Below are 27,769 nucleotides of genomic sequence, written 5' to 3'. Positions count from 1 at the left end.
ATGTTTTGGTGCCATTTTTATAAATGAGGTACGGGGCCACATAAAGGCTCTTTGTTGACTGTTGTCTATGTTGCCATCCTGTCCTGCTTTTTGACCGCCCACACCCACCCACACATACAGATTCACACTTTGTATTCATACAGCTCCCAACACCATCTTCAATATCTTTAATATCTACCTTTTAGTCATTTTTATTTTTATTTTATTTTTTAAAATTAAAAAAATTATTTTATTCTGGAATATAGTTGATTTACAATGTTGTGCTAGTTTCAGGTGTACAGCAAAGTGATTTAGTTATACATATATCTATTCTTTTTCAGATTCTTTCCCCATATAAGTTATTACAGTGTATTGAGTAGAGTTCCCTGTGCTATACAGTAGGTCCTTGTTGATTATCTATTTTATATATAGTAGTATGCGTATGTTGATCCCAACCTCCTAATCTATCCCTCTCTCACTTTTCCCCTTTGGTAACCGTAAGTTGGTTTTCTAAGTCTGTGAGTCTGTTTCTGCTTTATAAACAAGTTCATTTGTATAGTTTTTTAGATTCCATGTATAAGTCATGTCATATGATATTTGTCTTTCTCTGTCTGACTTACTTCACTTAGTATAATAATCTCTAGGTCCATCCCATGTTGCTGCAAATGGCGTTATTTCATTCTTTTTAATGGCTGTGTAATATTCCATTGTATATATGCACACAGCTCCCAACACCATCTTCAGTATCTTTAATATCTACCTTTTAGTTGTTTTTGAAAACAGCTTTATTGAGATGTAAGTCACATACCACGCAATTCACCCATTTAATATGTACAATTCAGGGACTTCCCTGGCAGTCCAGTGGTTAAGACTTCGCCTGCCAATGCAGGGGGTATGGGTTTGATCCCTGGTTGGGGAGCTAAGATCCCACGTGCCTCATGGCCAAAAATCCAAAGCATAAAAAAAAAAAAAAAAAAGAGGGCTTCCCTGGTGGCACAGTGGTTGAGAGTCCGCCTGCCAATGCAGGGGACACGGGTTCGTGCCCCGGTCTGGGAGGATCCCACATGGCGTGGAGTGGCTAGGCCCGTGAGCCATGGCCACTGAGCCTGCGCGTCCGGAGCCTGTGCTCCGCAACGGGAGAGGCCACAACAGTGAGAGGCCTGTGTACTGCAAAAAAAAAAAAAAAGCAATATTGTAATATGTGCAATTCATTGGTTTTTAGTGTATCCACAGAGTTGTGCAGCCATCACTACAATCAATTTTAGAACATTTTCATCACCCCAAAAGGAAACCCCACACCCATTAACAGTCACTCTCTATTTTCCCCCAAGGCTCCCAGCTTTTAGGCAGCCACTAATCTATTTTCTGTCTCTATATATTTGCCTGTTCTGAACATTTTATATACATGGAATCATATTTTTTGTGAATGGCTTTTTTCACTTAGCATAGTGTTTTCAAGGTTCATAACATGTCGTACTGGGTATCAGTACTTCATTCCTTTCTATGGCCGAGTAACATTCCATTGTATGCATATACCACATTTTCTCTGTTAATCAGTTGATGGGCATTCTGGTTGTTTTCACTTTTTGGCTGTTATGGATAATGCTTCTCAGAACATTTGACTACTCTTGTCACGTTGAGAGATGTCAGTGCCATGGAAGAGAGGAAGGGTTCCAGCGCTGGTGTTCTTCTTTCCCTTGCAGCCTTTTCACTCCTCTCCTCCTACTGATGAGGAACCCCCAACCATAGTTGCTTGAAGCTTCTGCAGAAGTGTTTCTTTTGGAGGCTTGGGGCTTTTCCTGCTTCTGGTTCTCCTTCTCTGTCTGTTCTCTCTGGTTCCCCGTTCCTTGCTGCTGGGCACAGGAAAGTGAAAATGGGAAGGCCACTGCTCTGCCTCTTTCCCCACCATCAACTTGGGATGCTGAGTTCCCTAGTGTGATTTGTCACAGCAACTCCTGTAGTTTTTGTATCAGATATACGATTTTTCTTTAGTTTTATCATCCCTACCTTTATCAAGAACCTTTTCTGTGTCAGGCACTTTGTTAAGCACTTTACAGGAATTATTTTATTTAATACTCAGAGCAACCCTGTGAGGTTGGAACTGTTTTCATCCCATATTTTAGAGGAGGGAAACTAAGATTCAAAGAGGGTAAGCAGTTTGCTCTAGGTCACACAGCTAGTACGTGTCTGTATTGGGACTCCAACCCAAGAAGTCTGACTGCAGAGCTCTTACTCTAAAGTGGCATGAGGTGGAGGGAGACCAGACTTGCTGCTTATTTTTAAAAGCTGCTTTTCCCCTAAGCTGTTTACCTGCTCTTTGAATGAGAAGAGCCAATGTACGGGCAGCTCAGTCTATGCCAGGGACCCTTCTGCCCCTAGGTTCTGGGGTCTGTCTCTTCTGAGTGGCTCTTTGGCATTTGACGTCTGTGGTAGAGGACTGTGGAAGCTGCACTGACTTTACCCTGAAGAGGCTGAGCTGGCCTACTTCTCCCCCTCCAGAAGCAAGTTGATGAATGATCTCTGTTGCTGGATACCCTGTGCAGTCTGCCTCCGGGGAATTCCACTCATGCCTGCCTCAGCCCGGGAAAGCCAGGTTCCTTCTTGTTGGAGGTGGGACTGGGGCTGGATGTGGGATGGGCCGGAAAGGCCTGGGCTGCTGCTCTGTGCGTGCTGAGTCCTGTGTCCCTGCTCTGGGGAGTGTGGAACCCTGGTCCCTCTCTTCCCCATCCGCCCCAGACCCCAGACCTGGCGCCTTTAAGGGTGTGTGCTTCTGTTTATGGGCAGGTCCCAGCCTGGCGTTTGTGCCTTGGGGGTCATTATCCTTCCAGGTGGTGTACGGAAGCTTCCCTGCAGTCACCTCTAGTAGGTTTCCTGAGTGTGTTTGGCTTGGGCCAGCCCTGGGCAGTGCCCTGATCCACTTCCTGACCTTTTGATTTCCTAGAACTTGGAGATCTCTCTTTGCAAATGGCCCTTTTCTGGGTGTTTTAGTTTTGCTCTGTGCTAGAGCTCCCTGATGTGCTTCTGCGGTATCTGGGGGCCACCAAAGTCCGTGTGAGCGAAGCAGGCTCTTTCCCTCCCCTCTGTCTTCCTTCTCTTCCTATCTGGTGATCCCAACCCCACCGCCCATCCCCCACTCTCTAGTTCCTACTTCGCTTGTTGCTCTAGGAGCAGTTCAGGTATCCTAGAAACAAGAAGAGAAACAAAGCTCAGAAAATTCTCCCAGAGGCCTAGAGGCAAATATCAAACCAAAACAAAGTTTTCTGAAAGGAAATGAAACAGCTCAGGGAGGGTGGGGTGGAGAAGGATGTGTGTCAGGCAGAGGTGGGTTGAGGTCTCTGGGTAGAGACCCCTCGGTTTTAGCACCTCCTGCATTTCTTCTCCAGAGCTCTCCCTTTGCTGTTGTTTTCCCACAGGAAGCCCACCCTCACCTGTCACATTTTAAGCCCCCTGCCCTAGGAGGCCAAGCTGGTCCCCAGATAGCTTTGAGGCACTCAGTTTAGTTAAACACCCATAATTAACTTGGGCCCCTTCCCTGGCTGGCTCGGTAGAGGGTTCAGGGCCTTTAGAGCCCAGCACAGCCCCTGTTGCCACTGTGGAGTCAGTGAGTTTGGAGAGTGGGTTTCTCTTGACCCCTAACGCCAGGGTGCAGGGCCTGGCCTGAGTGCAGAGCCTCTTTGCAGAGCAGCTACTGGCGTGAGAGGTGCCCTATGCAGCAGCCAAAAGGAGACCTCTTGGTGGTTTAAGCAGGGAGGAGGAGGGGAAACCCATCTCTCCTGAGAAGGCCCTCCATTTACTCAGCGCATATTGGAATTTATGCTGAGATCCAGCTCCAAAGCTTTGGACTGCACGCGAAAGCACAGTCTCCTCCTGGACTGTGTCCTAGTGACATCTGAGCTGAAGGAGCATACAGCTCCCTTCTTCCTCTCTGTGGTAAACGCTGTGTGTGGGGTTGCCGGGGAGTGTGTGGAGTGGTGGACAGACCGGGTGGACCTAAGGGAAGAGGATGCTTGGACTTGGTGCCCTGATGGCTGTGAATCACATGCAAGGGCACTCACAGGCACCAGTCCCCTCAGTGCCTTTTCTCCTGGTTTCCCTACAGATCTCACACCTAAAACTGGGGCCTTGTAGTTCTTCCCAAAACAGCTTGTTCATCGATATAGTCATTCATTTGTTCGGCAGATACTTGTTGAAAATATACTTTGGACCAGACACTGTTCCAGCCGCAGAATATATATATACAGCAGTGAATAAGACAGTGTCACTGCCTCTGTGGGGTTTAAGGAGGGGCAAGCAGACAGTAAGCATGTGAACAAATAAATGAGCAAGGTAATATCAGAGAGTGGTAAGTGTTCTGAAGAAATGAACCGGGGTGATGGAAAAGGAGAGTAAATGAATACCTGGGAGTGGGGTGGGGTGGGGCTACTTTGAGACTGGCTGGTCAGGGCTCAGTGGGAGGTAACATTTGAGCTGGTGTCTGAGTGACAAAGAGGAATCTATGTGTGAAGATCTGCACTTCCAGGTGGAGGAGACCTCAACTACAACGGTTCCAAAGAAAGGAGGAATCAATTCACTTGTTTGAGTAGCTAAACAGCAGCCATGGTGGCTAGACCATAGTGAGTGAGAGGAAGGGGGCTCAGACACTGCTTTTGGACCTGGCTTGTGAGTCTTGCAGCTCACAGACATCCACCTCTTGTCCCAGAAGGGAATATGTTTAGAGTCCTCTGGACAGAGAGAGGTGTACTGGTAGCTCTACACCAGTGACCACATTATTCACTGGGTTATTACTGCCAAGTCTTTTCTCACGCCTTTGATGGGGGGAGGGGTGTGTGTGTCTCATAGAGCATCCCAGAAACAGAGATGCCAGTGGGTCTCATGGGCTGGCCTAAGAGGGTTACTTGTTTGGACGGCATTGGGTTCCATGTGGGTCCTGAAGAGGACCACAACCAAGGATGCCCTAGGAAACGTTCTAGACCCATTATCTCTTAGAATAATTAAAGCTATAAGATTTCCCCTTTGGGAGTGAATCGGGAGGGACAGTTTGTAATTCCACACCTGGAGGAGGACCCTAATGAGTCACTAGTATCCTGCAAGTCCTATATGGATACCGTAGTTGGGGTTCCTGTTGCAACTGCTGAACCCCTGGATAACCCTTTCCTTGTTATTGGTGCCCCAGAGAACCCTTCAAGAAGATGGCTAGGAGCACCCAGCTGGTTACTTTGCATATTATTTTTTTCAGTTCTCACAACAATTCTGAGACATAGATACTATTATTCCTGCTTTATAGATGAGGAAACTGAGGCTCAGAGAAGTTAAGGAATATGCCCAAGATCACACAGTATGTTAGCAGACAGGTCTGCCTGACCCCAGTTTTCTTATTCTTTCTATCATCACAGTGCCCTCGAGCATCAGTGAGTCCTAGAAGTCTAAGGTTGGACAGAACTGTGGACCTGCCGCGGGGCCTGCTACTCAGGAGGTTCCTTGGGAGTTAGGGCTTTGAGATCTGGTAGCTAATGACTTAAAGATTTATTCACAAATATTTACTGGGTGCCAGTTTTCTAGGCCTTTGGATGTAACAGTAAACAAACTCAACAAACACTACTGTTACAGAGCTGGCAGTCTTAGTGATGAATATAGATCATCTCCCCTCCCCAAACGTAAATTATATGGAATATTATAAATTGATGTGTGCTTTGGGAAAAGTATAAGCAAGAAGCAGTGAAAGGGGATAGGGAATGTGGGGATGTGGGGTTATAATGTTAAGTAGGGGTACAGGGTGATGTATGGGCAAGGCTTGAAGGACCTTTGGTGTGCCTCTGTGAGTCACCTTCTGATTTTTCTTGGTCTGAAAGAGGAAATTCTAAGGTGCAGGGTCCCTGCTCAGACCTTCTGTGTCCTGCTCCCTGTGTGTGTTTCTGCATTCTTTGCTCATCCCAGGGTTCATTCGTTTCTGCCTTCTGGAGGATGGAGAGTCATAAGAGGTGGATCCTGTGGGAATGTTGGGCTCTTGGTGATGGTAGCGGGCCTGGACCTGTCCAGGGACGGGGGCTGTCGAGGGCTTGGCCCTTCCTGGTTCAGAGAACTTCCTGGGCAGTGGGCCCAGCACCTGGTATGGGTGCTCCACCACATGACTCCCAGGCTGAGGCCCCGAGGGACTGAGGCCTCACTGCTTCCCTATGAGAGTGAGCAGACTCCCTGTGCCTGTACCCTGGGGTTCTGAATTACGGGACTCAGCCGGTTGGGCCAGCCCAGTCCTATCATATGGAGGATTGCAGCCAGTACTGCTGCAAGGGCACGTGCCAGTGACTGCCTGCTGTGCTGGCCAGGGGTCAAAGGATGTGGAGACCAAGGGCCAAAGATTGGTACAAACTGCACCCCACCCTTCCCTCCCTAGCAGACTGAGAAACTTGCTCAAAGGTCAGAGAAGACTGACGAGGCTCCCACATCAGCGTTTTTGAGGCCTTTTCTCTTGGGAGGACCTCAGCAAGCTGGGCACAGGGGGACCTTGGAGGTCTTTGCCAAGTTCTGCCTTCACCATCTGCGTTGTTGTCCTCACAGTTGGAGCTGTGACCGAGGGTTGGTCTCTTTTTTCCTCTTTCTCTGTGTTGGAAGGTTTCCAAATTTGAATAATTAGAAGTAAAAATTTCAGCTTGCCCTACCTGTGTGTGTTTCCCTCCTCTGCTTAACTCTCCCGTCCCACACATGAGAATTTCCAGGCTACACTGGGAGGTGGGGGTTGGGAGGTGTTAGAGAAGGGAGAGGTTGCCTCATAGCTAGTCATCCTCTGTCTGCATTACCTTTTTACACACACATGCTGCTCTCCCTCCTTCTTCCGCCATGGAGTCCACCCTAGGGGAGACAGGAAACAGAGGATGCTATGGCCCAGCAAGACTCAGAATTTATGTGCGGTGACTTGGGGAGTGTTCTCAGCCACCCTTGAAAGGCCACCATGCTGCTTCGGGTTTAAAGGAGCCCTCATCACCTACTTTTTCTGGATTTGGAATGTGGCTATCGGAATCTGCATCAGTTCATTTCAAGTCAGATCAGCTCTGAGCTGAACCCCTCTGCTGTGGTTTATCTGGAGCTGATCCGAAAGCTAGGTAACCCAGCACCATTCAGACTGGAGGCCATCACCAGAGAGGATGAGCCTGCAGGGGACCACCTTAGCCGGGCGGCACAGATCACAAGAAAACGTCAGCTCTCCCGAAAACTTGGTGGGCTTTGCGTGATGGTGGCAGGCCTGGGGGTTATCATTTTTCATACACTGAATAAAATATTAAAATCTAAATATCTAGATCTATGAACTTTGAACTATAACTGCTATAATTTTCATGTGCCCTGTTATGATTTCCAAAGATTCTGTAGCCAGAATCCTTTTTCCCTCCAAGCGCCCCAGTCTTCTCTGCCTCTTCTCAGAGGCTCCCGCCCTGGTGCTCTGTGCGTTAGGTCAGTGTGCTTTCTGTGTTTGTCTCTCCTTTTCAGCTTCAGTTTTCTCTCCTTTCTCCCACTCACTCCACTCTGCTTTTCTGAGAGCACAGCTTCTGGAATGTTTTGCTTTAGCTGAGAGGCCTTGAATAAGACCTCTGAACTCGTTTCTCCACATTGAAGTGGGGCTGATTGTCCCAGCATCACAAGCTTGTCGTAAGGATTAGCTAAGACCAGACCTCTAAGGTGCTTAGCAGAGTGCCTGCTACACAGAAAGTGCTGGATAAATGGTAACTCTTATTATTGGGCCCACTGTGTGAAGAGCAGTAGATCGGTTATGAAAGGAAGTGAAGGCCTTCGTGCTTAGAGTTCATTGAAACTCTCGTGTGGTGCTTTTTAACTTAGCCAGGAGGTGTCACTTCCATTCTCCTTCTGTGCTTCTGTGCTGCTGTCCTAGTCACTTGAGGTAGTTTCTCCCTCAGCATTTCCCCCATCCCTTCCTTGCTACCTTCCAAGCTTATCATCTCCTAAGTGGATGAAGATGTAGATATTTTCTTTCCCCAGGCTTAACCCAGCTCTCCTTCCTTGGTTGCCTTCCCAGAACTTTAAAGGAAGCCTCCTTTAGAGTTTTTACCATTACTCAGATCCTAACAGGACTCACCTCCGTTTTTCTGAAGAAATAACCTGACACAGTCCCTGAGCACCTTGTTCCCCTCTGCCAGGAGTCCCTTTTGGCTTCCTGTCCATGCTCCAGGGGGAGTAATAGTAAGATTTGCCGTTAGTTTGGCTCCCACTGTGTGTCCAAAAAAAATTATTTGATCTTCACAGAAGTCCTGAGAGCTTGATCCTAGTGGCTCCTTTTTAACAGATAATGAAATAGGCTTGCGACTTACCCAGGGTCACAAAGCTGTACATGGCAGAACAAGGACTCAAACCCTGGTCTCTGACTCAAAAGCTCACAGTGTTCCCACCGTCCCACACTGCCTCTGAGGATTTGGAGATCCTCGGTGCCGCCTTCCATAGAAGACAGGTGGAGCATGCAGTAGGGAGGAGAGCTGGGCCTACAGATACCCCAGTAGACCCAAGCTAGTGGACCAAGGGAGGCATTCATCCATTCAATAAACGGTTCTTGAACAACTGTGATGGGCCAGACTCTGCTAGGCACAGGAGACAAAACAGTGAGCAAAACCAGGCACCGTTCCCACCCTCATGGAAGACACAGTCTGGTGGGGGAGGCAATCAACAATAAATATCCTACTGTATAGCACAGGGAACTATATTCAACATCCTGTGATAAACCATAATGGAAAAGAATATGAAAGAGAATATATATATGTATAATGAGTCATTTTACTGTACAGCAGAAATTAAACACAACACTGTAAATCAAGTACGCTTCAATAAAATACATTTTAAAATTAAAATATTGCAAAATTGCAGTTGTGATAAATGTCACAAAAGATGGATACAACTGTGTCGTGAGAGCATATACTGAGGCCATCTGACCTGAGATCTGAAAGAGGACTATGTGTTAACTGGTTGGACAAGGGAGAGAAGAATACTGTAGACAAGGGAAGGCGCGCTAGCAAAGGCCTGGAGTCAGAGAGCATAGCAAGCTAAAGGGAGTGAAAGGATGTGGTTGCAGCATGGTGCAGGGTGAGGCTGGAGGGTGGGCGGGGCCACAGCACCCAGGGCCTTCATGGTACCTAAGGGGTTGGGTCTTAGAAGCGCCCCAGGGATGTTCAGCAAGGAAGGGGTGACACAGAGCAGAGTTGCGCGTGTTTGATGTAAGGAGGCCTGGACGCTGGAAGCTATGAGCAGAGCCGGCTCTGCTCTTTATAGGAGCCTAGGTTTCCTCACCTCAATATTTTGGAGGGTTGGACCAGGTGATCTTTAAAGTCACCTAGCACAGTGCGTTTAATTCCTTCCATCCTTCCTTCCGACTCTAAGGTTTTATGAATCTTACCTGTTTTGGAGGAAGTAGGCCCCTTGTGTCCTGGACTGCCCCTCACAGAAGCTGGACAAGTGTGCTTGTGTGTGTGTGTTTTGGGATGGGGGAGGGAGAGTGATGGGGCACAGAGTTTCCAAAGCCATCTGATTTGGGTCATATTTTTAAAAACCCTCCTGACGTGGCATTCTAGAAGGGAAGTGTGAGACTGGAAGTTGGCATAAAGAGAGAAGGAGAAAGGAAACAAAGATTAGGAGACGGAGAGAGAAGAAGAAAGAAAACAGTGAGGAGGGATTTGGGGGAGGGGACTAGAGGAAAAGATGATGTGACTCAGGAATTCCAAGGCTGTCCGTCAGCCTGGCAGTTCTGGGCAGAGCTGGTGTCCCTCCGAGATCCCAGTGTCCCCAGTGATTACCTGTGGCGTTGGCATGTGGAAGTGGTTTACTGAGCCTGAGATGCTGAGCCCTCACTAGCGGCTTGTACCTGCCTTCGTTTCAAGTTTCTGGCAAGCGGTGGGTTTCAGATGTGGGGTCTGCAGTGCCTTCCCACTAAACCAGGCTGAGTCTGGAGGACGTAGCCCTCTCATCCTTCTCTCCCCATCCCCTTACCTGGTGTAGCAGGCTCCACGTTTGCTGCTGTCAGCTAGTTACAGTTCTGATGAAGCAATGGGGCAGAAGGGCTGTGGGCCCCTGGGCATGCTGATAGCCGGGGAGCCTGAGGGAGAACACTGCTGTCCATAGCTTCCCGCTTCTTGCCCCCAAGTCCTACCACCTGGCCTCCCCTCTGGAGCTGCCTCTGGAAGGTCAGTCTGAGCCCGATCCCATCCAGCCTCGCCTTCTGGCTGCAGAGGGTGCTCCCAGCCTTCTCCCATTGTCTTCTGGCAGTCCGGAGGGTCCGTCTCAGGTTCCTCGGGGCCAGGGATTCTCGGGGCTGGGCTTCCCCAGGCCCTCTCAGGCTCTCTCTGCCCCTCCTGCTAGTCACTAGTCGTAAGGAGCCTGCTAGCAGTTCTGGTTCCGTGCCTCCTGCCCGCTCTATCACCTGACACATAGAGGGTGTGTGGGGGGGCTGGGGGGGTTGGCTCTTGCCAAGTACACAGGTGGGCACACACGTGCTTGGAGCTCAAACACTTGACACACGTATGGCTCCATGTCACACTGGCTGTATGTATACCTGTGGCCTGCTTTGCCCAAATCACATGAGTTCTTCCCTCCTGCCCCGCTTCCTGGGCTGTGCAAGGATTGTGGGAAGGCCTGGGTCCCTGCTGCCCTTTGTGGCAGAGATGGCGCTGGTGCTTAGGGACCTGGTGGGGCTAGGCTTGGAGAGAGCCCTTTCACCCTCATGAGGCTGCAGAGATGGGCCCTTATGGGTGGGAAAGGAAGTGGGAAGAGCAAATTGCCAGAAGAAAGCGGTCAGTTGCCCTCAGTGGCAAGTGGAGCCCCCTTGAGCTGGCTCACCCCAGCTCCCTGGCCTGGGGGCCTGGAGCTCCTAGGGGAGCTGTGGTTTGGTGCTGAAGTCACTTGTCTCACTCATCTCCCCAGGTGTGTGGTCGTGCTGTTCAATCCCCGGAAACACAAACAGCACCACATCCTCAACAGTTCCAGGTAAATGGGTTTGGGCCCTCAGGGGGCATCTCCTGGAGTCTGTGAGAAGGGCATTGTCTGAGGTCTCTGTGGCTCTGGGGACTGGGACTGGGCCCCAGGGCCAGCTAGGGAAATGTCACATGTGCCGTTGGTGTCTGCTGGTCTTGCCTTTCGAGGGGACTGTGAGGGAGCCGGGCTTAGGCCGGGCTGCCAGTGCCCCTTTGAGCCTGCCTCATTTCTTGCAGGAAGACCATCACGGCCCTTGCCTTCTCCCCTGATGGCAAGTACTTGGTCACTGGAGAGGTGAGTGTGGAAAGGGGGCCGCAGTACTCTGAAGAGGGTGGGTGGCCTGGCCTCAGCAGAGAGCTACAGTCCTGGGCCTGGTTAGGGCTGCTGCCGCTCTGGCTTCCTGAACGGATGCCAAATCCCGGGTTTGGCTGCACCTTAAAACAGTGGTTCTGAAGCCTTAGTGGGCATCAGAATCAGCTGGAGGGCTTGTTAAAGTGCACATTGCTGGGCCTGCTCCCAGAGTTTCTGGTTCTATAGGTTTGGGACGGCGGGGGGACCCCAAAATTTGCATTTCTAGCAAGTTCCCAGATCATGCTGATTCTGCTGGTTTGGGAAGCACACTTTGAAAACCACTGCCGTAAGATATTCCTTGTGCCTGGGGGCCCCCTGCTGGGCACGTGAGGGACACCTCTCCCTTCTCAGTCTCTTACAGGGAGGCACAGGCATGGGTGGTGGTGGTTCTCAACCCTGGCTGCCCATCAGGATCCCTCTAGGAGCTTTGAACAAACACAGAGGCGCAGACCCTCACCCGGAGATACTGAACCAAATCTGGGGGTGTTCTCTCTCTGATAATCGTTGTTATCCTGAGATATTTATCATGTTTCCTCTACACCTTTGCCCTGTGTAGCACTCTGCTTTGGGCCGGGGGCTCATTAGAGAGACTGTGCCCAGTAGCTGGAGAGGTAGGCCCCACCCTGAAAGGCTAGGGGAGGCTGTGTGCCTCTGGCCCTCACTTCCAGTTCTTGTCTCCCTGCAGAGTGGGCACATGCCTGCCGTGCGGGTTTGGGACGTGGCCGAGCACAGCCAGGTGGCGGAGCTGCAGGAGCATAAGTATGGCGTGGCTTGTGTGGCCTTCTCCCCTAGTGCCAAGTACATTGTCTCTGTGGGCTACCAACATGACATGATTGTCAACGTCTGGGCCTGGAAGGTGAGTGGGCCGGGTGGGCCGGCCTCACAGCCTCATGGGGGTCCAAGGGCCAGTTGGGGACCTGAACCCCTTCATTCCACCCTGCTGATGTCAGTTTTATTCTAGAAAATGACCTGAAGCAGAAAAGAGCAACTGTGTAGCCAAGCATGTTGGTAGAAAGAGGCTAGCTTTGTGCCTCCGAGGACCTCCAGAGGCAATGAATCTCTTCAACTCCTCTGGAAAAGAATTCTCCTTCCTCCCTTCTTTTTCTGACCAGTAAATCCTGGAAAGAAACATATTTTAAAGTACAAATCCTATCTAACCCTCCTTCATCCTCTGAGCCTCTTTCATCTTAGCTCCAAGAGGCAGAACTTCGATTCTTCCTTTGGCTTTCCTTCCAGAAAAACATTGTGGTGGCCTCCAATAAGGTGTCCAGTCGGGTCACTGCGGTGTCCTTCTCTGAAGATTGTAGCTACTTTGTCACTGCTGGCAACCGGCACATCAAATTCTGGTACCTTGATGACAGTAAGACCTCAAAGGTGAGGTGCTCAGGCTGGAAGTAGCCCCCAGGGCCAGGGTCTACTCAGCCCACCCCAGGAGACTGCTCCCCTTGGGCCCCTCTGCTTTCTCAACAGCCATCCAGAAGTTCTGGATGAGCCAAATGCCGTCTGGGCTGAGGGGTAGTCTCAGAGGGCAAGGGAGCCTTGCTGCACCTCCTCCCTCCCTCTCCCCAGGGCCTGGTTTCCAGGGCAGCCCCGGGGCGATGGGTGGGTGACAGTGTCCCGTCTCTGCAGGTGAATGCCACCGTGCCCCTGCTGGGCCGCTCCGGGCTGCTGGGGGAGCTGCGGAACAACCTGTTCACCGACGTGGCCTGTGGCCGAGGCAGGAAGGCGGACAGCACCTTCTGCATCACATCCTCAGGGCTGCTGTGCGAGTTCAGTGATCGGAGGCTCTTGGATAAGTGGGTGGAGCTGAGAGTAAGTACCTCTGTCCCGGTGGGTGGGGTGGGTGGGGGCTGCCTGCGTCTCAGCTCAGGGGAGGACTGTCCGTACAGGGGCTGGGCCCTGCATGCAAGAGGGGACCCCAGGAGGAAGAGGCCTGAGGGAGCCAGAGCTTGGCCCAGTTCCAGCCCGAGCAGATCTGTGTAACTGCCTCCTCCCTGCTCTTTCTGTCTTTCTTTCCCCGCTTTCCTCTTCTGCTCAGAACACAGACAGCTTCAGAGTAAGTGGTGCTAGACTCTCCTCTCTTTCTCATGCTGTTCCTTTCTCTTTGCTGGGCTTTTCCTATTTTGTCCTCTTTGCCAAAACCTCTAGTGCCTTAGAGGGCTCCCGGACTCCCATCCCCCATCTGCACGTGGCTGTGAGCCCTCGGCCCGCCTGCTGCTGGAGGGCGGGGCGTCTCTAGATAACAGCTGAGGGGCTCGGGCCAGAGCAGCTGGGCTGCTTTCCCCTCGCCTCCTGCCTTGGCTGGTGTCTCCTCTTGGCAGGTGACTGTTGAGGAGGGGTGGAGCGGGTGGCCATACTGACTTGAGCCCCTCTGCCTGCAGACCACCGTGGCCCACTGCATCTCTGTGAGCCAGGACTACATCTTCTGTGGCTGCGCTGATGGCACCGTGCGCCTCTTCAACCCCTCTAACCTGCACTTCCTCAGCACCCTGCCCCGGCCCCATGCCCTGGGGACAGACATTGCCAGTGTCACAGAGGCCAGGTGAGCTGTGTGGGCCCCCTGCCTCCATTTCAAAGCCTTACTCCACACCCAGCCTTCCTTGCCTGTGCTTCAGAGATTAAGATGAAGGGTGTATCAATACCCCCAAAGATTACAGGAACATCTCTGCACAGACACAAATGTGGCTTTATTGGTACACAGCGCACTGTGGGGGACCATGGAGTGTCTCAGTGTGTAGGCGTTAGGAGGGGCTTAGTGTCAGATTTGGCCTTGTGTTAGATGATTTTAGGATTGGTTCCAGGGACTGAAGTTTTGCTCTGGTTGGGTGCTGTGAGGAAGTGGGGGCAGTTCTACAATTGGACATTTAATTTTATTTGAAAGGTGGAAGGAAAGGTATGGAGCTAAAGCTGTAACTGGTAAAGAAGTTGCAGTCAGTCCTGAAAGGTGGAAAACGGTGATGTTTGGTCATTTTTGTGGTTTGTACAGTGATCTTGTTTTCATCTGTCTCAGACGCCACTACAGAGTGGTCTTGTTTTTGTTTCACTCCGTCATGACCGCAGAGTCACCTTGTCTCACGCTGGTGTTCTGTGATCTCGTTTGTGTTCATCAGGAGAGCACCCTGGCCCAGCAGCTAGTGCTGGGTCAGCTCCCAGCTGAGAGCTGTCAGAGGCAGCTTCTTCCTCTCGAGCAGCTGCTTCCAAGCCTGCGGGTCTGGGGAGGGCTCCCGCGCTCTGCCCCTTCCTTTGTGGGGGGGGCTTCTGTTGTCACTCCCCTCGAGCCCTCGTTCCGTCAGCTCCTCACTCACCAGTTTGCTCTGTCCTCTTCCCCACAGTCGCCTCTTCTCTGGAGTGGCGAATGCCAGGTATCCAGACACCATTGCCTTGACCTTTGATCCTACTAATCAGTGGCTGTCTTGTGTATACAACGACCACAGCATTTATGTTTGGGACGTGAGGGACCCCAAGAAAGTGGGCAAGGTGTACTCGGCTCTGTATCATTCCTCCTGCGTCTGGAGTGTGGAGGTAGGTGGGCTGACTCGAGACTGACCCGGTTTGCCGGGACACCATTGTGAGGACAGAAAGTGGGGATCCCCAGGTAGAACGTTATGTTCCCGCTGCCTCCTCATTTCTCCAGCAACATCCCTGTGTGTCCACATACCTTCAGATGGGTCCTGAGGGTTGAGCTTGAATTTTAGCGCTTATATGTCTCAGGCTTCTTCCAGTGTGTCCCCGTGCATCCTTAGCTTTGCCTTGTCCTGGGCTGGGTGATCTTGGACGAGTTACTGAACTTGACCGAGCCTCATTTCCTCAGTGGTGAAATGATGTACCTGATTCACCTAATTGTTTTAAGAATTAAGTAAAATAATGTGAGTGGGAAACATAGAAGAGTGCCTGGTACATGGTGGAGGCTTGGTTAATGTGCTTTCCCGCAGTGATTTGAAGAGTATCTAGTAGTTACGGCTTGCTTACCATGTGACAGACAGTGGGGCTAAGCCTTGGCCAGCATCAGCTCCTACTGTCATCCCCTTCCATCTCCGTGGGCAGGCACGGGACTCTCCCTAATTGGAGCTCTGACTTCGCTCCCTCTGCCCCTTCAGGTCTACCCCGAAGTGAAGGACAGTAACCAGGCCTGCCTGCCACCCAGTTCCTTTATCACCTGTTCTTCTGACAACACTATCCGCCTGTGGAACACAGAGAGCTCTGGGGTGCATGGCTCCACCCTGCACCGAAACATCCTCAGCAATGTGAGCCATGGGGCCCCCACTCCATGCCTAGCACCCACGTTCCTTCGCCTTCACACCGCCTTCTCAGGAGCTGGGTCCCCAGACCTTGATCTTCCACCTCTTATTTGGCCGGCCCCTGCGAGCCAAGGCTTTGTCTTGTCCAGCATTCCTCTCCCCTTGCCTCTGTACTGGGTCAGGGCTGCCTTATCCACTTCTCCTGACCTGCTCCACTAGGACCTCATTAAGATCATCTATGTGGATGGGAACACTCAGGCCCTGCTGGACACTGAGCTGCCCGGGGGAGACAAAGCTGATGGGTCCCTGATGGATCCCCGAGTGGGCATTCGCTCTGTGTGTATCAGCCCCAATGGACAGCATCTCGCTTCAGGGGACCGTGTGGGCACACTCAGGTAATGCCAGGTCTGGAATGGGTACTGCCTGCCTCTCATGGTCTGGGCTGGGGGAGTTAGTCCGCAGGGATAGAGCTTTTGAAAAGTTTGGCTCTAAAAGATTGGGGAAAAGATATTCATATACAATGGAAGGATAATTATAGTGAAGAAAGCCCAGCAGAAACCATCCTAATCAAGTAATCAGGCTTAACATCCTCATATCAACATCACAAAGCCCATAATGGTGCACTAAGAAGGACATAGCATCTTTTCTGTGGTATTGCCAAAAATGCAGAAAACTCAGTCCTGTCATGAGAAAACAACAGACCAACTCAAATTGAGGTACGTATGACAGAGCATCAGTACTCTTCCAAAGTGTCAAGGTTACGAAAGGTAAGCAAAGACTGAAGAACTGTTACAGACAGGAGACTGAAGAGGAATAACAACTCAGTGCAGTCTGGGCTCTGGGTAGGATCCTGGATCCAGAAAAATGATGTGGCAAAACTGGTGAAATTCAAATACAGCCTTTAGTTCATACTATTGTACCAACGTAAATTTCCTGGTTCTGGCAACTGGACTGTTGTTATGTAAGGCGTTAACATTAGGGAAAGCTGGGTAAGGGAAATATGGAAACCCTCTGTACTCATTGCAACTTTTCTCTAACCTGAAAGTTCAAAAATAAAAAAATAAGCTTTCAAAAAGGTCAGGGGAGGGCTTCCCTAGTGGCGCAGTGGTTGAGAGTCCGCCTGCCGATGCAGGGGACATGAGTTCGTGCCCCGGTCCGGGAGGATCCCACATGCCGCAGAGTGGCTGGGCCCGTGAGCCATGGCCACTGAGCCTGCGCGTCCAGAGCCTGTGCTCCGCAACGGGAGAGGCCACAACAGTGAGAGGCCCGCGTACCGCAAAAAAAAAAAAAAAAAGGTCAGGGGAGAAGATGTAGCAGAGGAAGCGGAGTGAGTCTCTCCTCCTGCAGCCTGGCAGTGACCCCCTCCCTCCTCTCTCATCTTTGCAGGGTGCACGAACTACAGTCCCTAAATGAGATGCTGAAGGTGGAGGCCCATGACTCAGAAATTCTATGCCTGGAGTACTCTAAGCCGGACACAGGTAAAGAGGGATGCCTGGTACCCAGCCCAGAATGGCACAGGGCTCCTCCAGTCCTGCTAGTGCCACTTACATCTATCCTGGCTGTTGGATGTGGGACTGAAAATCCTTTGACTCATTTGGTGTCATTACAGGTTTAGAGGAGGACAGCTCTATCCCTTCTCTGTGGTTCTCTTGGCTTAGGGATATGGGGCTCAGTTCCTTTTTGCTCGACCCAGATAGGGGCCTGCTCTGGGCACTCGTGGGCTGATGGAGTTCTTCCAATCCCAGGTCTGAAGCTCCTAGCATCAGCGAGCCGGGACCGGCTGATCCACGTGTTGGATGCTGGACGGGAGTACAGCCTACAGCAGACGTTGGACGAGCACTCATCCTCCATCACAGCTGTCAAGTTTGCAGGTAGGGGCAGCGCAATTGAGATACATTCTTCCGCCTACTACTGACATCTCCCCTGCCCAAACCCCACTGCCACCTGCGTCCTGCCTCCATGGGAAGGGTATGCCCGTCACAGTGGCATGTGGGACAGCAGCTGGCTGGCCCGGGGCTGGATGGGAAGACAGGTGGAATATAGACTCTTAGTCCAGGGGACCCTGAGCAACCAGGTTGGCTGAGAATGGGGAGAAAGGAAGGCCTAGGTTTGGAGGGAAGCATCCTGATGTAATTGGTTGTCTCAGCCTTGTAGAGTAGCTCCATAGAGGGAACATGGGGAGGGAAGAGGAGGGAAGGCTGGCCTGCTTGTGGTGAGAGCAGTGGGAACAGCTAGGCCCCTTTCCTCCATAGCCAGCGATGGGCAAGTCCGCATGATAAGCTGTGGAGCAGACAAGAGCATCTACTTCCGCACTGCACAGAAGGTGAGGTTACTGGGTGTCCCTGAATGGGGCAGTGGGTTTGTGGGTGGGGCGTGGGGTCGCTACGATTCCCCTACCTGAGGTTACGAGAGGTGAAGGGCGGCAAAAGCAAGGCTCTCTGGGTCTGGTGAGGCATTTGGGCGTGGGGTCTGCCCTCATGCTCCACCCCTGCAGTCTGGAGATGGAGTACAGTTTACACGGACACACCACGTGGTACGGAAGACAACCCTCTATGACATGGATGTGGAGCCCAGCTGGAAGTACACAGCCATCGGCTGCCAGGATCGAAATATTCGGTGGGCATCCCTTTCTCAGGCCATCTGACCACATTCCTTCATGCCCGAGGGGGTCAGCTCTAGGCAGCTCAGCCCTGTGTCTATCTTTTTGTCCAGGACTTTGTGCCCCCTTGAGCCTACAGAATGAGCACTTTGCCTCACCCAAGAGGTGGTAGCCCCTTTGGTGTTGGGGAGTGGCTTCCAGAGAGAGCTGCGGGTGAATGCTGGCTTTGCTGCCACCCAAGTGACCGTGGCCTCCTCCTCATGTGAATGAGTGTGTTTCTTCACAGGATCTTTAACATCAGCAGCGGGAAGCAGAAGAAGCTGTTTAAAGGGTCGCAGGGTGAGGATGGCACTCTGATTAAGGTAAGGGCCCAGTAGGATGGGTGTTGGGCTAGAGAATGGGAGAATGGGGTGCTGGGTGGAGAGAGACTGGTGCTTCCTGTCCTCGTCCAGCTGTATGTCCCACTCCTCAGGTGCAGACAGACCCCTCAGGGATCTACATTGCTACCAGCTGTTCCGACAAGAACCTTTCCATTTTTGACTTCTCCTCAGGCGAGTGTGTGGCTACCATGTTTGGCCACTCAGGTGAGTGTAGCCCTGATACTCTCCCCCTGGAACTTTCCTCTTTCTTCCTTTAGTTTCCTGGGTCCCAGCAAAACTGTCTGTCCCTCCCCTCTAGCTAACCGCCCCTGTGTTGGGACAGACACTTGGCTGGGACTTCAGGGGGGCTCATGGACTCTATTCTTTGTTCTTCACAGAGATTGTCACTGGCATGAAATTTAGTAATGACTGCAAACATCTCATCTCCGTGTCAGGGGACAGGTGAGCAGAAGCCAGCTTCCCTGAGACACAGATTCTTCCTCTGTGCCACAAACACACCCTGTCCCTCCCCTCTCTTCAACTCAGTGATGTCTTGGGAAGTAGGGCTGAACAGGGATATTTCTTGACTGGGCCTGACCTGGCACTGGAGGGTGGCTCTGGTCTCCTTGCCAGCCTGTGGAGAAAGGGGTACTAGAGGTGTTGCCACCCACAGAGACCTACCTACCTACTTCTCCCTCACCCACCTCTGTGGCTCTACCCTAGCTGCATATTTGTGTGGCGCCTGAGCTCTGAGATGACCATCAGCATGAGGCAGCGTCTGGCCGAGCTGCGCCAGCATCAGCGAGGGGGCAAGCAGCAAGGACCATCCTCTCCCCAGAGGGCTGCTGGACCCAACCGGTGAGAACAGAGTGTGGGGTATGGACAAGTGGTGGGTGGGCATCCAGACTGCTCGCTGTGGTGGCACGGCTGCTCCTCCTTGCTCTGGACCCGCCATTCAGAAACTCTGTATCTCCCAATACCTGTTTCCCACATGAACACCCAAGATGTCGGCCTCTTTCCCTATTGAGTCTCCCCTCCCCCTGACCTTCCTTGTCTTGGACTCAGGCACGAGGCCCCATCGATGCTATCTCCTGGACTAGCTCTGTCATCAGACAGTGACAAGGAGGGAGAAGACGAGGGCACTGAAGAAGAAGAACTTCCAGCTCTGCCCATCCTCGCCAAGGGTACCAAGAAAGAGCCAGGTCTGTGGAAGTCTGATGTGGACCAGACAGGCACCAGTTGGTGCAGTGGCTAGATGTGCCCTTTCGGGGGCTGCGGGAATGAGAGCAGTGTGAGCTGAGGAAACTGGAGCATTGTCGTAGCCTCGTAGGGTGTGGGCTGCTGTGGGACCAGCGCTGCACGGTGGGTGGGTGCGAAACTCTCTCTGACTGCCGGTCTCTGTCTAGCCTCGGTGTCCAGCGCTGCCCTGCCCCGAAGCCTGTCCCACTGGGAGATGAGTCGGGTGAGTCACTGTCGTTAAAATGTCCTTGCAAGGTTACAAGAAGTGAAGGATGGTGAAAGCAGGGCCCTCTGCGCCTGGGGAGGCATTTGGGCATGGGGTCCGCCCACGTGCTCCACCCCTTGTGTCCAAGGAAGGGGAGCTCGAGCCCCTGGGCTGGTTCCAGGTGAGGGGTGACGAAGTCTATGTATTTCCTCCCTGTGGCCTGCAAGGATTAGTCACCACTAGGGGAAGTACTCCACTTGTTCAGCCTCCTGGGGGCCTGGGAGTAAACAAAGAACATGTTGAGGTGGGGAGTAGAAAAGGGGTCTAAGCTGAATGGTTACCAGGAAATTTCAAGAAAGTCAAAGGGTCAAAGAACTGAAATCTGGAGAAACTGTAGTTCTAAAGACCCAGGTGAAGAGATAAGCTCAGAACTTCCAGAAGAGTTAGAGGGAAAAGGCCTTAAGAGGACCAATAGCTGAGTGGCAATTTCAGGGTGGCCGGGAGGAGGATGAAGGCTTGCAGAGGCTGCCCAGCCTTCCCTTGTCCCACGTCAGGGTTTCAAGCTCCAGCACCTTTCATCGTCAGCAGCAGTTTCATGGGATGATGGTGGTGTGGTGTCTGGTGCCTTCTGACCAGGCCATGTGTCTCAGGCCGGGGCCATTGGTTTGTCCTTGGTGCTGTGAATGGACATGGGGCTGTCCTCAGAGTGGGGGCCTCTTAGAGACTCCCAGCTCTGAGGTGTCCATGACACCGGTGAAGACGAAGACCAGAAGGTCCTCTAGGGCAGGACACAGAGTGAAGCTGAGAGCCTGAACCCTGGAGCCAGACTACCTGAGCTGTAACCTGCAGGCAGACTGTCTGTGGGACTTGGACAGGTTACTTAAGGCCTCTGTGCTTCAGTTTTCCCATCTGTACATGTGAGGCGAATGGTAGTACCTCCTTCATAAGGTGGTTGTGAGGATTAAATGAACTAATACGTGTAAAGTGCCTGGCACATAGTAGGTGACATGTGAGTGTTTGCTAAGACTGTTGTGTGATTGTTACTGTTATTCCTCTCCCACCCCCTCCCCACACCAGGCACAGGAGACAGAGGAGTTCCTGGATCCAGCTCCTGCAGCCAACCAAGGGCCCAGAAGAAGGGGGCGCTGGGCTCAGCCAGGCGTGGAGCTGAGTGTTCGCTCCATGCTGGACCTGCGGCAGCTGGAGGCGCTGGCCCCAAGTCCTCGGGGCCCTAGCCAGGACTCTCTGGCTGTGAGCCCTTCAGGTCCTGGGAAGCATGGTCGGCAGGCCCCTGAGACCTCACATGCTAGCCAGGTGAGCCCACTTTCTCCCAGCAAACTAGAGATCTCCAGGCAGCTTTAGCCAGCCTTCTGCCAACAGCTGGGGCCTGAGCATTGGTCCAGCTGTGCTTGCTCTGCCTCGGTGGGACATGGGTAACCTGAGCTGCAAAGTCAGGTGGGGCTGGCTAGGCTGTGCGGTACGGTGCTTGGGGTGCAGAAGCAAAGGGTAGCCTTTGTCCTGGGCTGGGTTCCTTGGAGGGCTCATGATACGAAGTGGTGGCTGGAGGTTGGCAGCCCAGAGTGCTAATGTAGTTCTTCCAGAAGCTCAAGAAGGCTAGTTGGAACCCAGCCTGGCTTTTCGGTGTCTGTCCTCAGAGTCGGAGCTTCCCCCAGAATTGGTGCCCACTGGATCCTTGCCCACCTCCACCTCCTCTCCCAGACCCTCACTCATGTCAGCAACCCCAGTGATGTTTCCAGAATGTGTGTTTCCCTTTGTGTGTTTCCAGAATGAAAAGCGCCCCCGGCCTCAGGCTTCCCAACCCTGTTCCTGCCCCCACATTATCCGACTGTTGTCCCAAGATGAAGGGGTCTTTGCCCAAGAACTGGAGCCTACACCCATCGCAGACGGTATTGTCTACCCGGAGCCGAGTGACAGCCCCACCCTGGATACCAGGCAAGGGTCCTGCAGACTTCTGGGGCCATGCACCACCCGCCTCTTCTTCCCTTCCCTCCGAGGGTTCTGTATTTGCGTGGGGGGCTGGCCCCAGGCACTCAGGGCTTGTCCACCACTGCCTCATCCCCAGTCCTGCTCACGGGTGGGGCAGAAGGAAGGCAGGGGTCCAGTGGGGCTGCTGCTCACCATTGCTCACTGCCTCCTCTCTCCCCTCTTGGCCTTTCTGGCAGTGAGTTCCAGGTGCAGGCACCAGCCCGAGGGACCCTGGGAAGAGTGTATGCCGGCAGCAGGGGCTCAGAGAAGCACAGCCCTGACAGCGCCTGCTCCGTGGACTTCAGCAGCAGTCGCCTTTCCAGCCCTGAGCATCCCAATGAAGGTGGGGCTACAGCCCTGAGGGAGGGCCGGGACCACGTGGGTCAGTGGACTGAGGTGGGATTGGAGGCTCTGGCGACAGAGGGGTGCAGTGTGATGCTTCTCTCCCCCTCCCCCACATCCAGACTCCGAGAGCACGGAGCCCCTGAGTGTGGATGGCATTTCCTCAGACCTTGAAGAGCCAGCCGAGGGTGATGAGGAAGAGGAGGAAGAGGAGGGAGGCACTGGCCCCTACGGGGTGCAGGAAGGCAGCCCCCATACCCCGGACCAGGAGCAGTTTCTAAAACAGCACTTTGAGACTCTGGCCAATGGGGCTGCTCCAGGTGTGGTCACATTGGTCACCGCAATCTACCCCTCTTTCCTCCTTGCCCCGATGAGAGGGAGGGTCCAAGGGCAGGCCATGCCCGGGGGCTGCCTTCTAGGGGAGGCAGAGTCTGGGCAAGAGCTTGCTTCAGTCCCTGATTTCTGTCACCCTGGCAGGGGGCCCAGTCCGGGTACCAGAGCGGACAGAGTCTCGGAGCATCTCCTCACGATTCCTGTTGCAAGTGCAGAGCCCCTCACTCAGGTACTGTCCCCACAGCAGCTCACTTTCCTACAAGGAGCTCCAGCTCTCCTAACCTTGCAGTGCTCCCAATAGGGTCAGCCCTGCGCCTGGGGCAGCCTGCAGCCCTCTTCTCTCCAAGGCTCTGTCTTCCATGCCCAGCAGCATTGTGCACTCCAAGTTTTGGGACAGCTGTCCTGGCTGGCTTTGTGCCCGCCCTTCTCTCCTAGTGCCTCTCTAGTGCTGTGAGAGCTTCTCCCCGTCTTGGCAGGGAGGAGCCCTGAGCCTTCTCTGGGCCTTCTTCCACATTTCCTCCCTAGGGAACCATCCCCATCTTCCTCAAGCCTGGCAATGACATCGAGGCCAGCCCAGGTGCCGCAGGCTTCTGGCGAGCAGCTGAGAGGCAGTGGTGCCAATCCTCCAGGAGCACCCCCGGAGGCGGGGCCTTCCCTTGGGAACCCTGGCCCCCAGCAGGCAGCCCCTGTGCTGTTGCCACGACGCCGTCTCAACCCGGACAGTAGCTGGGCCCCCAAGAGAGTGGCCACAGCCAGCGCCTCAGGTGGACCCCAGAAAGCCCAGTCAGTGCAGAGTCTGGTGCCACAGGGTGAGGAGCCTGGGGGGCTCAGCTCTAGGTGTGGGGAGCGTGGAGCCCGTGGGCGTGCTAGAGGAAGGTGGCCTCACGTGGCCCTGATGTGTCACTGTGGTTGCCAGTGGGAACCCCTTAGTGGGTATGTGCAGGGCACAGCAGCTCCTGGAGAGTTGAGCCTTAGCACCCGGGACGCTGTCCTCACCACCTGACCTGTGTATGTCTCTGTCTCCCCTGCAGATGGGGCCCCTCCACCAGGCCCGTTGCTCTTTCAGGAGATGGAGGCCCAGGGGCGCCTGTGTTCCCCGCCCCAGGCTGACAGCCGTCTGTCTCAGCCCCACTCCTACCAGAACCCCACCACCAGTTCCATGGCCAAGATATCCCGCAGCATCTCTGTTGGGGAGAACCTGGGCCTGGCTGCCGAACCTCAAGCTCCTGCCCCCATCCGAGTCTCGCCACTCAGCAAGCTGGCCCTGCCCAGCCGGGCTCACCTGGTCCTGGATATCCCAAAGCCACTGCCTGATCGCCCTACCCTGGCCACATTCTCACCTGCCACCAAGGGCCAGGCCCTTGGTGAGGCAGAACAGCCTGGCCCCCCAGCAGGCCTAGCGAAGGCTCACAGTACATCTGAGAGGCGGGCCTGTTTGGGGGAGGGTGCCACTCCCAAGCCTAGGACCGAGGGCCAGGCTCAGCCTGGGCCCAACAGTCCCCGTGCCCAGCAGCTGCCGGTCAGCAGCCTCCTCCGAGGCCCTGAGAACCTGCAGTCCCCACCCCCTGAGAAGACTCCCAGCCCTGTGGAACGCACCAGGCCGGGGGCAGCCGGGAGCCGGGACTCAGGTGCACACAGCTCCCAGCTCTCATCTCCTGCCCCGTCCTCTCTCTCCCGTGTCTGTTGGCCAGTCTCTGGCTCCATCCCATTTCTATGCGTCCAGCCTCTGGCGTATTTCGTCCTGTCTGCTCCTGTTTCGTTCCATTAAGTCACACCCCTGATGGTGAGACACTCCTGCCGACCTTCATGATCTCCCTATGACCCACTTGCCCCTTCAGTGCCTTCCGGCCCCTGGGACTGGGGCTGGAGCTGGCCCTTTCCTCTGGACCTTGTTTCCTGGGTGGTGTTGGGAGGGTGTCGGGAAGGAAGGAGGCAAGAGGAAGTGACTGAGGGTGTGCGATGCTGGGTGGGGTGGGGGTAGGCCTCTCTTCCTCTGAGTGACCCCTGGGTGGGGAGGCCTGAAGGGGCAGCTTGGCTGGGCCTTACTGAGCTGTCTGTCCCTCCCAGAACCAGCCGTGAGCCTGGAGCAGTGCGAACAGCTTGTGGCAGAGCTTCAGGGCAGTTTGCGCCAGGCCGTGCAGCTCTACCACTTGGTACGTGTTGGGTACCCCCCGGCGGGAAGACAGAGCAGGTCAGGAGTGCTAGCTGAGTATCCGGAACATAATGATAAGGCTCTTCCACCGATGGGTGGGTGGAGCAATTAAGAACATTCTGAATAGGTGAGTGGGTTAGAAGCCAGGCCAGGCCTCGTGAACTGAGCACGTATGGGTCATTTCTGGCTAACAGCTGGAGACATCCTCAGACAGGAGGGTGAGGTGTAGAGAGCCCACGTGTCCTAGTTTGCTTAGGACCATGCAGCTTATGCCTGTTGTCCAAGTATAATTATTAATAGTATCCCTTGTCATATTCAAAACTGACTTGGCCACCCTAAACATAGGGGACAGTCCAGCAGGGGCCAAGATTTGAAAGAGGGGTTGCTAACAAGGTGTAGATGGTTCCAGATCTGACAGTCACCCCCGGGGTCTGCCTCCATCCCCTACCCTCGGGTCATACTTGCTGGTCTTGGAGTGTGGAACTCCCAGCCACACCGAGCAGGGCCTGCAGTCCCTTCTTTGGGGCAGGCTGGACGCCGGCAGGGCCCCTCCCTTTTCTACATCCATTGACAGTCCCCTCCACTGTTCCTCCACCTCACTTCTGGGGTCCTGTTGCAGGTGGCCAGCTGCAAGACACCCTCAGCAGAGCAAAGTCGCATCACCCAGCTCCTCAGAAACACCTTCTCCTCCGTGCGGCAGGAGCTAGAGGCCCTGGCTGGGGCTGTGTTGTCCAGCCCAGGCGGGAGCCCTGGGGCCGCGGGCGCCGAGCAGACACAGGCCCTGCTGGAGCAATACTCAGAGCTGCTGCTTCGAGCCGTGGAGCGGCGCATGGAACGCAGACTTTGAGTTCCAGAAGCCTGTCCCAAGTGAATGCTCCCTCGATTCCAAACTGCAGCCCCTCCTCCACTCACCAAAACCTGTGGGGTTGCTTGGAGTGGATAGCAGGGATCAGTGCTCAGAGGGGGAGCAGCTTTCCCAGCTGTTCCTCATGGGGTCCCTGTATTTATTAATTTATTTCCCTGACTGTTGCCTCACTTTCTTGGAACTCCTGCCTCCACAGCTCCTCCAGCGGCTCACGCAGGGGTAGGTCTTGGGCCTTTGTCATCTTGGTGCTGTGAGGAGTAGGAGGACAGCCTGCCTCATTTAGGGGAAATCGGGAAAGGCTGGCCCTCCCTTCTGAGAAGCCATTTGAAATTACTGCAGGGATCAGCTCCCTGGGGTGGAGCACACACAGGGTATTCAGTGGGGTAGAGGTGAGAGGTGATCTGGTATCCATGCCCTTTAGCCAACAACGGAGCTTCACCTCTACCTCCACTCCCCCCCCCCCCAATACCAGCTGCACTCCCCTGGCTGCCAGAGCAGGGGTTGCTTTCCCCACTTGCTGGCAGTTCAGAAAGGCAGACCCCTCTGGCCCTCTGGAGCACTCCCAGCCATCAGGAGGCTTGAGTTGATATCAAGGCCCGAGTCGCCACATTCCACTCCCGTTCCCCCTCCAAGAGAACCCTAGCATCGTCTCTTCCTGTGCCCCCTCTCTCCTGGCCGGAACTGTGGAGCCAGCTGTGGGACGTTGCTGCAGGACAGTAAAGCCCTCTGCTGGGCAAACATGAAGCCCTGGCCTCCTTCCCTCAGCCCCTTGGCCTTCCCTGTCCTCCAGCCCTGGTCCCCAGTAGGCTCCTGGAGCCAAGGCCACCTTCTCCCTGCATCCTGAGTGATGCTCAGTCAGAAGCCTGTGTTGGAACTTCCCTCATAGTTTACAGGGCGCTGGCCCACCTTCTAAGGACCTTGGCCACAGGTGAAATCTAAACACACACACACACACACAAGTTGAGTGTTCATTGCTAGAGCATTTGGCTGGCTGATGTGTACCTGGTTTCCTCTCACATCCTGCCCTAGCTTCACCAACCTGGCTCTTACCACAGAACATGAAAAGGGAAGGAACACACTAAGCCTGAAATCTGGATTCTTAGTGTCCACAGCCTAGCTGATGTGAGATGGCCTCAGAGGCAGTGCTGGGCCCTCAGGGGTACTGGGTACTGGAGGTTGAAGAGAGGGAGGCACATGGGACTGCAGCAGGGGCCAAGAGACACACTGGAAAGGTGGTAGGTGGGACAGGTAAGTGGCAGAGGTCAGGGGACAGATTAGAATTAGAAGGGCAGTTTTAGGGGTGAGGGGAAGGAGCTAGGGCACAGTGGGCAAGTAGAGTAGGACCAAGTAGTGAAGCACTTATTGAAGAGTTGGGGTGAAGAACATGTGTCTCTAGGCCCTACTGCTTCCTCTGCCTCAGGTAAGTCAGGGCAGCTCTACCACAGCTCCAGGCCACAGAAGTTCATTTCCGTATGGGCTCTGCTGGCTCTGTAGGCAAAGCTTAGCAAGAAATTAGATTCTGAAGGGTGCGCAGCTCTGTTTGCATCAGTCGCCTGAACAGGTGAAACCTATTTCACCCTCTTCTCTACTACCACCACCTGCTTAGCCAACGTGCAAAGAAATCCTGGCCCAAGAACTCTCTCAGCTGAGAGTGGACCCCGGGAGGGCTAGAGCTGCCCTTGTCAGAGTTAGAAATCCACTCCCACCGTACCCCTAACCCGCACACCAGCCGCAATCCACTGCAAATAGGGTTCAGGCCTGGCCCTCTGGGCTGGGTTCTTGGCCATCCTCAGCCAGTCTGTCCCTCACGAGGAAGGAGCTACACTGCTGCCAAGGTTTGTGAGAAGGTGGCCGCCCTTCCCCTACCCCCAGCCCAGCGTGGGGGTGGGGGGGTCTCGTGGCCGGCGCCCGCCCCCTTCTGCATGTCTGAGGCCACCGGCGACTGCCGCCCCCGTTCAGATCTGCCCTGACTCAGTTTTGAAAGCCCCTTATTTATAACTTTTATACTTTGTCCAGGCGCTTCCCTCCTCTCCAGGTCTCACAGGGCAGAGGCTGTTTTTAACATGTCCGTTTGTACTGATGTATGAACTCGTCAATAAACACAATCATTTGCTAACCCTGGGTTGCCAGCGAGTGGGGCAGGCGAGAGGAGGCGCGGCTTC

At 53.7% G+C, this 27,769-nt stretch overlaps 1 protein-coding gene across 2 annotated transcripts in view; it reads left to right on the top strand.

The window, feature by feature from the left end:
- The window catches only part of MAPKBP1 (mitogen-activated protein kinase binding protein 1), a 52,022-nt gene extending 24,299 nt beyond the window's left edge, over positions 1 to 27,723 (top strand). Inside the window, exons 4-31 of one of the 2 annotated variants that reach the window (XM_081228584.1) lie at positions 10,888 to 10,950; positions 11,175 to 11,232; positions 11,975 to 12,145; positions 12,526 to 12,663; positions 12,919 to 13,101; positions 13,671 to 13,831; positions 14,622 to 14,811; positions 15,387 to 15,533; positions 15,747 to 15,922; positions 16,914 to 17,005; positions 17,273 to 17,398; positions 17,780 to 17,850; positions 18,022 to 18,143; positions 18,413 to 18,488; positions 18,599 to 18,710; positions 18,884 to 18,947; positions 19,209 to 19,343; positions 19,551 to 19,687; positions 19,892 to 19,947; positions 21,007 to 21,243; positions 21,716 to 21,882; positions 22,113 to 22,258; positions 22,425 to 22,577; positions 22,735 to 22,819; positions 23,116 to 23,399; positions 23,622 to 24,218; positions 24,658 to 24,743; positions 25,362 to 27,723. In XM_081228584.1, coding sequence (XP_081084710.1) covers positions 10,888 to 10,950; positions 11,175 to 11,232; positions 11,975 to 12,145; positions 12,526 to 12,663; positions 12,919 to 13,101; positions 13,671 to 13,831; positions 14,622 to 14,811; positions 15,387 to 15,533; positions 15,747 to 15,922; positions 16,914 to 17,005; positions 17,273 to 17,398; positions 17,780 to 17,850; positions 18,022 to 18,143; positions 18,413 to 18,488; positions 18,599 to 18,710; positions 18,884 to 18,947; positions 19,209 to 19,343; positions 19,551 to 19,687; positions 19,892 to 19,947; positions 21,007 to 21,243; positions 21,716 to 21,882; positions 22,113 to 22,258; positions 22,425 to 22,577; positions 22,735 to 22,819; positions 23,116 to 23,399; positions 23,622 to 24,218; positions 24,658 to 24,743; positions 25,362 to 25,589 — 4,261 coding nt within the window. In that variant the 3' untranslated portion in view covers positions 25,590 to 27,723. Of the gene's footprint in view, positions 1 to 10,887; positions 10,951 to 11,174; positions 11,233 to 11,974; positions 12,146 to 12,525; positions 12,664 to 12,918; positions 13,102 to 13,670; positions 13,832 to 14,621; positions 14,812 to 15,386; positions 15,534 to 15,746; positions 15,923 to 16,913; positions 17,006 to 17,272; positions 17,399 to 17,779; positions 17,851 to 18,021; positions 18,144 to 18,412; positions 18,489 to 18,598; positions 18,711 to 18,883; positions 18,948 to 19,208; positions 19,344 to 19,550; positions 19,688 to 19,891; positions 19,948 to 21,006; positions 21,244 to 21,715; positions 21,883 to 22,112; positions 22,259 to 22,379; positions 22,578 to 22,734; positions 22,820 to 23,115; positions 23,400 to 23,621; positions 24,219 to 24,657; positions 24,744 to 25,361 lie in introns of both variants that reach the window. The other variant, XM_081228583.1, reaches the window with a different exon arrangement.
- Positions 27,724 to 27,769: the final 46 nt, after the last annotated feature.

The sequence above is a fragment of the Mesoplodon bidens genome (assembly GCF_964165515.1).
Source record: "Mesoplodon bidens genome assembly, chromosome: 3".
Taxonomy (NCBI): Eukaryota; Metazoa; Chordata; class Mammalia; order Artiodactyla; family Ziphiidae; genus Mesoplodon; species Mesoplodon bidens.
The sequence above is the reverse complement of the archived record's forward strand: the minus strand, read 5'-3'. Positions and strand labels throughout refer to the sequence as shown.